The sequence below is a fragment of the Dermacentor variabilis genome, chromosome 5 (genome assembly GCF_050947875.1).
Source record: "Dermacentor variabilis isolate Ectoservices chromosome 5, ASM5094787v1, whole genome shotgun sequence".
NCBI lineage: Eukaryota > Metazoa > Arthropoda > Arachnida > Ixodida > Ixodidae > Dermacentor > Dermacentor variabilis.
Window position 1 is genome coordinate 98,258,286 of NC_134572.1, and position 8,475 is coordinate 98,266,760.

Sequence of the window (8,475 nt, forward strand, 5' to 3'; positions counted from 1 at the left end):
GACCTGCAGCAAGCAGCTTTCTCTTTGCATACCTTGTTTTTAGCATGATTTGTCCACTGCTCAATACATATTCCAGTGGGAATTCTCTGCACAGTTGTAGGATCATTGACATTGATAAGTGGATTTCTCGTTTGTGAGTTTTTCACTACCCTGTTTGGGTTTGCACAAATTTAATGTATTATTCACCTTTACTGCTGAAACTGGAAATATTATGGAGAAGACGAATTTTCTCGTTATGAAGCAGTGCACAACCTGATTTGTGGGTTTATATGGCTATACAGTACAGATCACTGTGTGCAATGTACTTGCGCAGAATTAATTTTGCTTGTTGTCTCAAAATGCTCTTGTAGCTTGTGCTTCCTCGCATTTAAAATCTGCATATTATCAAACATGCAGCTATTTGTTGGAATGTTCATTGCTGTGTTGTCGCATTGCTCATGGGGATGTTTTCCCTGGCCCTTTGGTTACACTAGTTACACAAAGACCTCGAAAAACGTTTTCCCATTTTTTGGCAAAGTTTAACACTTAAAAATAAATAATTATAGTAAGAAATGGAAAATTACTCTTTAAAAAAAAAAAGCTGCCTTGGTGCTTACAATAGGCCGACCAACACATGCACGTGTTAACTGTCCGGATGCGTGCCATGCTTAGCCAAGGTTTTGATTTCAGGGATTCGGACTTCAAAGAAGAGTGAAGAGTTCAACAGGTTCCTAAAAGTCCTCAACGAGTACATCCAAGAGCACCAGAAACGAGATGAGCAACTCATGGCAATCATTACGCGCGTCTGCAACCTGTTCAAGATCTGAAAACCGGTGTTTCCATTCGTCACCTTTCTCACCATCTCGCCATCTCCTCACCTACTTTCACCACACGCTTGTTCTTTTTTTCTCTCTACTTCACCAGACAGACCTCTATTTTGTTCCCCTTTCAGACATTACATTTCTCGCAGTATTGAACCACTCACAGCTTGGTCAAATAGAATAAGTGTATTCGACTTTATGGCATCCAATGTGTTATGCTAAGGCAGGTCCTAGATGGCTCCTTCCGCATACATTCCCATCATTTTCTCAGTGTTTGCTGTTTTGTCGTTCTCCCTTTATAGCTGCAAAGCTACCTTGGCTTGTTTTCGTCCTATTCTTTGTGTTCTTTTCACTGAAATCTTTTGTCGTCTTAGGCACTGCAATGTAGCTGCGAATACTCATTTATTCTGGGCTTTGTGCCTGTTCTGGGATCAGCTGATCTTTTTGTTTGATTTTGCTGCCACATCTCACATTTTTCTTGGGCAAGGAAAAAGAACTGCTGTTTTCATATTCACATCACAGTGTTGCCCATTATCTCACTTTTTTTGTGTGTGTGTGGGTAATGCCTGCATGCTAGTAGTGTTGCATTTGCTTTCTCACGCCCTCACTTTTATGCCATATGAAATGCAGCTCGTGCCCACTCAATTCATTTCTTCTCATTTTAATCAACAAATCAAATTGCTTGGTGCCATAGCAGCTGAGTTCATTTGCAGTTCTATTGTGAATAGTTGGCTTTTCATCATTTTAGTACAGTTCCATTGAGGCATTAGCGTCATTACTGTTTTGTTTTCAGTTGTGTGTTTTGTTAGTAAGCTAATTTATCATGTTGCAGAAAGCACCTTTCGTGTGAAATTCTTATCACTTGAGTGGACCTATTCAAGTTTGAACTGTAAGAGCTTGTTGCTTTTGCGTTTTTTAAATATGTGTGAACTCGGATTTAAATGACATTTGCCAGAGATATGGCTTGTGGAATTGTTTGAGAATCCTTACTTAGTGTACTTTGTGGAATTTTGCATTTTATAAATCCTGTTCTAGTTACATAAAGTGAGGCTTGCTTTTGAGGTGCAGGTGCATAGATGTCTTCCCTCTTCCCAGAGCATGGCGTCGAGAAAACTGGCAAAGCAGATGTCTTGTATTTATGTTGCCCTGCACAATTCTCACAATTTCAGCGCTTCCTTCTTTGTATCAACAATGTATGTTCTCTGAAATAAAACAGTTCATGATAAGAAGGCACCTTTGTCATGTGTGTGTTTATGCTTTACTCAGAAGGTGAATATTTTACCACACAGCATTTACGCTTCTCATGTTTTGTACATCTGCCACCAATGTTTGATGTCTGAAAAGTATTTCAAGAAGCTGGACGTCTGCTAGGCCCAAAAGTTGAAAGAAATAGACAGTGTAGCACCATTTTGCAGCGAAGGTACAACAAACAATTTCAACTTTCTTATTGTTTAATAGAGGAACCATGACCTCACTAAAATAGCACAGTAATTAGCTGCCATTTTATGGACATCTAGTTGGTTACACAGCCACATGATTGAAGCACTTAGAAGTACAGCAGCCTGTTCAACGGTCGGTGAAAATATGTGTCGTGCTGCACGGGGCTTGTGTTACGATTACTTTTCTTCCACTCCAGAGCTGAAAAAGAAGAAGAGAAAGAAAGAATGAAGAAAGAGAAACTGGAGAGGAAACGCAAAGAGAAAATAGAAAAAATGAAACGTAAGCAAAATCTTTTTTTTTTCTTTTTCATTTTTCTGAAAGCCTTTATCATGTTGATAATTTGCTTATCATACAGAAACTCAAGTGGAAAAGCGGATTTGTGAGTTGGATAGGGATATCAAGAACAGCCTGGGCATCAGTGTCAAGGTAAGAGCTCTTTATTACTGCTTCTGAATAGGATGCCAGGAAAAATGAGTACTTTTACACTATCTTTAAAATGTTGCACCTTTGTGGGTATAAGTGTATCCCAGAACAACGTTAATCCATTTTATAGAATATTCTAGGCAAAATGCACTTTACATCATCTTTAATATGTTGTGGCTATATTCTGCCTAATTCGTTTAACTAGGGTGAATTATGCAAAATTTTTAATATTCACTTTAGGGCCAAGTGAGTTTCGTTGTATTGTAGAGGGAATTCAGAAATGGGACTGGTTCAATTTTTTTGTGGCAACGTACAACTGCTGCATGGCTCTTTGCATTTAAAGAAAACTTGCGAAATATGAAATAAAACCATGTGACTAAGCTCATGCGCTATCGTATTGCTGTGCTCTCAACCCTATGTCGAGCCTATCGCTTATAAGGGATGACGGCGCTTCCTTTCCGTGTGCCACGGCCAAAGATGTCAACGCACTACCTAGAGCCACGGCCACTCACTTCGCCACAGTCTGTGCTCACGGTCCTTTTGCGTGAAGCGGAGTTGAGAGCGCTGCAACGCGATAGAGCATGAGTGCAGTTACATGGTTTTATTTCATATTTCTTAGGCTTTCTTTAAATGCCAAAAAAAAGAAGCCACGCAGCGCATACGTTGCAAAAAAAAAAATTGGATTGGTCGTTACTGAATGCCCTCTACAACGCAAAAAAATGTACTTGGCCCTAAAGTGAATATTACAATGCTTGCCTAAATCATCTTAGTTAATTAAGTAATTAAGCAGAATATAAAAATACTAATGAGTGCCACATGATGGCTAACCACTTATTTTTCTTTTAGCCTTGGATTAAATTACATGAAACGCCCGGTATATCCTATTACAATAATAATACTTTCTATGGGTATTTTCTTTCTCTAGCACTGTGCATAAGTTTCTAGAAAGTGCATGTATGCAGCTTCACATCATTGCAATTTGAATATGCCCTCACTGTAATGTTATAGTGGGCTGCAACATTTTTTTGTGTGTGTGTGTGCGAATTGAACATGGTTGATTGGTCTCAATGCCTCAAGCGTGTAATGCAGAATTATCAACCTATGCTGTACAGTGCACTGGGGCACCACTTATATTGAGTTACTCCCTGCATAAAGACTGAAAATTTCATTGCTACTGCTAGAACAGAAAGGTTCTGGTTTAGTGGTTCTTTGAGTAATCACTTTTTTACAGAATGTGGATGCTGCCCTTCAGGCCTTCAGTGAACTTGACAAGCTGCCTCTGACGCATTCATTACTTTTGAAAGAGCAAGACATCATTCACACTGTGAAAAAGGTGAGAATGTTTGTGCCATCACAGAGGAATTGATTTTTCTGTGTAGTGGTAACTATCTGGTCAATGAATCACTGATCAGACAGTACGTAATAACCATCATGTGGCAAATTAATGCAAAGTGTACAAGCCTTTGTTGTATTTTTTTATGTTTGAATGCATTTGCCTATACGGTTCAGCACACTTATAAGAATTAAGTTATTGGCAATAATATTTCTTTTCAACATGTTATAATAAATGTTCTTGATTCAATACAGGTACAACAGTATTTGGCTCATAATTATGGCAGTGTAGTCTTTCGTGAGTATGGTTATTAGTGGTTCGATCGTTACAAGTGAATTTTCACTTTTATGCTTCGCAGGCTTCCGAGCATATGGAAGTACAGTTTACCGATTATTTAACAATACTGCGCAAAGGGACGAGATCAACAAGATCTTGCTGATTGCATACGTACGACCATCTTCATGCATACATTGTTGCCTGTTGCTTTGATTTCATTTCTTTTCACCGTGCCTAGAATTTCACTCTGGTTCATTAAACATGCGCATCACGCTGCCTACGTTATTTGCTGATGATGCTGTAGTCGTGCTTGCAGGCTTATTTTTGTGGAAGAGTTTGAGTGTTGCCATCTTGGGCAGTTATTGCTGCTATTTTCTGTCTCTAACAACCAAATTCCAGGTATCGAATGAAGATGGTTGTATGTATGCGGTCAGAGTTTCATGGCCATGTTAATTTGACGTCACTTCACACAAGGCCAGTGTGAACGTGCGACAGCCCAAGATGGTGGCTCCCATGGATTGAAAATGAAATTGTTTATAGTTTTGTGGTGTAGTCATCATCATCTGCTTAATTATGACTGTCACAGCACTTCCAATTACTGCTGTCTTGCTCCATTGTTGGCCACCTTACAGTCATGACATGCCAATTTAGTGCTTTCAGAAAATTTTTTTAATTAACCTCCACTTGTGTGTATTTTTCTTTCTTCCAGTGCACTAAATTCACTGGGGACGAGAGAATTAAGAAAAAAGCTGAATACCTCCTGAATAAGTTCAAAAACATGCTTATTGTGCCAACTGCAGAAGCCGAGGCGGTAAGGCATTGCTTTGTTCCTTTCCCATGTTTCCATTCACTCCAACATTTGGAATTTGTGACTTGGCATTTCAGGGACAAGTTCTGCTTCTGTGATGGCTTTTGCTACATTTCAGCCACCTGGCATCTCTGCCATAAATTCAGAGATAACAGACCAAGCTTTTCATTCATTTTCAAATTATTTCTAGAGCGGTTCCTAATGCTACCAGAAATGGGCAGAAACCTGTGACAAACACATGTTAAGCTCTTTCTTCAGACAAACTTGGTTGTGAATCTTTTTAGCTCTTGGCAGCCTAATGGAATGTTTGATAGTTCTGTATTCTCACCAGTTCACTTATATTGTCAGTTATCTACTCATCAGAGTTCTACAATTAGTGCACTGGTGTGGTCTATATATTCAAAATTTATGAGCCAGCCAGTTTACCCTTTCCATCTGCTAAAGTTGATTGGTTATTTCCAGATGAAAGAGCCAAGGCGGCATTCAGAGCACAAGGAACACAAGAAGACAGAAGTAACTAAGGACTGTAAGTATCTATGCAATTATTAGAATTACTACTGGGTAATTAGAATACTGTAGAGTGCTGTTATGTTAATAAAATATGTTGATTATCAAGTTCGTCATCTAGAGCTATGTAATACCAGATAAACTTGTCTTTATTGTGGTCGTAACCTTGCAATGCCAGGATGTTGACACAGTGAGTGGCAATGCCACCTTTATAGACCTGCACCAGCTCACTGTTTTATCAACTGGTGAGTATGACAGTGTGTTTTAAGTAAGGCTTGACTCAGCCTGGCAGACATTGCAATAGGGATCTGCAGTTGAACAATTTACCTTCTCATCAGTTTAAGTATGATTACATTTTTTCTGTCATGATTAATCAGTGGTGATCACGAGTAAAGTCAAACAAACGTCAAAACAGCTAGGAAATGATCGATAGATGAAGCTCCAAGGTTTTAACTAAAACACCATCAGTGAGTCTCTGAACAGAAGGCATGAACGTGCACTGCTCTTCAAGACTGTGGAGGAAAAAAACCAGTGCTATGCTGCAGCTGCAGCTGGTATAACTCTCTGATAGGCAAGAAACATGCGAGGGGGCATACAGGCATAAGACGGGGTCAGCTGACACAAGACAAATAGATAACACTAGAAGAGGTTTATATATACATATCAATGATGATGATGATGATATCAGATGTTTATTTGTCACCATTGAAAACTGAGCGCTGTTTTGATTTTTGCTTCACTAAACTTGAGATGTATGAATCTTGCAAGGCAGCATAAGGTAGCCTCCTGCTATTAGCACCTGGCTGTATGCAATACAGGTTTAGATGCTCAGAGCAAGCATTGACGCACTCATTTGTTTCAACTGTTAATAGCTTCTGCACAGTTATCAGCCTCTAAAGATGTGATGAAGTGAATGTTAATATGTCAACGTCTAAATCATGACACGCTGTATTTTTATATCCTTTTTTCCACAGCAGCATTTTTGTTGTCTCTGGCTACCACTAGTCCTAGGCGAGCATTATCTTTGACACTATATTGGTGTCATTCAATTTCGTGGTTTATTGTGTTCTTGTCTATGGCTTGCAAACCTGTTGTAATATGTAATTAAATTTCAATACTGATAATTACATTATCCCTTTAATTTAAGCACACATTGATGACAAAATTTCTCGCATCTTAATTTTTTGCTTCTTTATTGAAAATAATATGTAACGTCAGTCTCTTCGAAAGGTACTGTTGGTAAGAAAAGTTGCCGACTTCTTGAAATCTGTGTTGTCTACACAGTTGCCAAAACACACCTCTTGTAAGCTGCTATTTCTTTTGTCATCATGATGGCGCATTTTGTTGATTAATAGGGCTATTTCTTTACGTACTGTTCATGCAGGCTTGTGCAGACGAGTGTAGTGCAGGGCTGAGGCTATGAAGTTGTACATTGGCTGGCTAGGTTCTAGCCAGTCAAAGCAGACTTTGAGTCGTCTTCTGCATTAGCCGAGGAAAAGGGCCTGACTATGCACTCCCGATTTCCCACTCGCTAGCAGCATACGTGCCCTTGTGGCCTTGCCTGAGCAATAAAAGTCGATTTACTAGTTTCCTAGTTTTACTAGCAACAAATCTGCACAAACAATTTACTAGCAACAAATCTGCACAAACTGCACCTAAATAGAGTGCTAATTCACAGCGCGCGTAGTCAACTTTGCTATGCATACTGTATAACATAGCGCAGGGTCTGAAACAGTCTATCCATACACGCACCACCCGTAAGTAAAAAAGAATTTATCTTCCTGGAAGATAAATGCAGCTTCTTCTGTGACACGTGGTCGCTCGCAGCAGCACCTCACTGCCCTCCCCGCATCGAACCTTCACTGTCGTCACCATAAACGAAATGTATGTGTACCGACAGAACCTACAGTCGCAGACAAAATGGCACCACACATTTTCAACACTCCCTCTTTGTCTGTCGCAAGTTTATCAGCAACTCGCTCCAACCCTTCCTCATCTGTAAGTACACAAATTGCGCTAGAACCTTTATTAATGCAGCCTTTGCAGGTCACTTCAACGCCTGCCGTTGTAATTGCATGTAATTCATTTTCTCTTTCTGTCTTTGATTCGTGAAGCCTCCAAGCCTGTAACTGAAGAAGAACATGGTGAGAAGCAGGAAACCACAGCAAAGGCCGAGAGTGCTCAGGTCGATGATGACAAGGCAGCTAAGGACTTGCGTGAAGAAGTATCAACGTCGCCATAGGTCTTCCTGGCTTTCCAAGTTGCCCCGTGCACTTTTTTTTTATTCCTCACTCTCTCTCTTAAGCTTTTGTTTGGCATGAAAGGGACTTGTTGGACAAGGACACGTTGTACAGTTTGGATGAATGGGAATTATCTGCCTTGCAGAAGAGAGTGAATGAACTTTATTTGTGTAGCATTGTTGTATGGTGTAGCACTGTATTGATGTGTTGTTGCAAAGCCCATCTCTCAATAAACTGTTCACATCATTTAATACTGTAGAACTTTAGTGAACGCACATTGCTGCTTAAAGGACTGCTCTGGAATTCATTAGTTCCTTGCTGGATGCTCTGGGAGGTCATGCTCGTTCTTTAGAACCATGAATATGTATGACGAACGCTCTCCGGCTCTCAAGCTGTCGGCTGAACTGGCCATTGCTGCAGCTACACCTTGTAAATATACTTTCTAAATAGTCTCCAGTCTCAATCCTTCGTTCGCATAACAATGTTAAATAAATATCTCCTGTGGCATATATTGATATTCTGCCACATCAGCTGGATGACTTCAAAAGGTGAACATTATTTTCCAGACATAATTAAAGTTATTTCAGCCAATTAACGTAATTTTACAAATTATATTGCCTTATAACACATGTTGCAATTGTGGAACTG

General features: G+C 39.7%; 1 protein-coding gene across 2 annotated transcripts in view; it reads left to right on the forward strand.

The window, feature by feature from the left end:
* Positions 1-8,078, forward strand: part of LOC142582954 (uncharacterized) — a 69,340-nt gene extending 61,262 nt beyond the window's left edge. Inside the window, exons 14-19 of one of the 2 annotated variants that reach the window (XM_075693112.1) lie at positions 2,437-2,519; positions 2,596-2,666; positions 3,895-3,996; positions 4,982-5,083; positions 5,543-5,606; positions 7,702-8,078. In XM_075693112.1, the coding sequence (XP_075549227.1) occupies positions 2,437-2,519; positions 2,596-2,666; positions 3,895-3,996; positions 4,982-5,083; positions 5,543-5,606; positions 7,702-7,829 (550 nt within the window). In that variant the 3' untranslated portion in view covers positions 7,830-8,078. Of the gene's footprint in view, positions 1-669; positions 2,034-2,436; positions 2,520-2,595; positions 2,667-3,894; positions 3,997-4,981; positions 5,084-5,542; positions 5,607-7,701 lie in introns of those variants that run through there. The other variant, XM_075693113.1, reaches the window with a different exon arrangement.
* Positions 8,079-8,475: the final 397 nt, after the last annotated feature.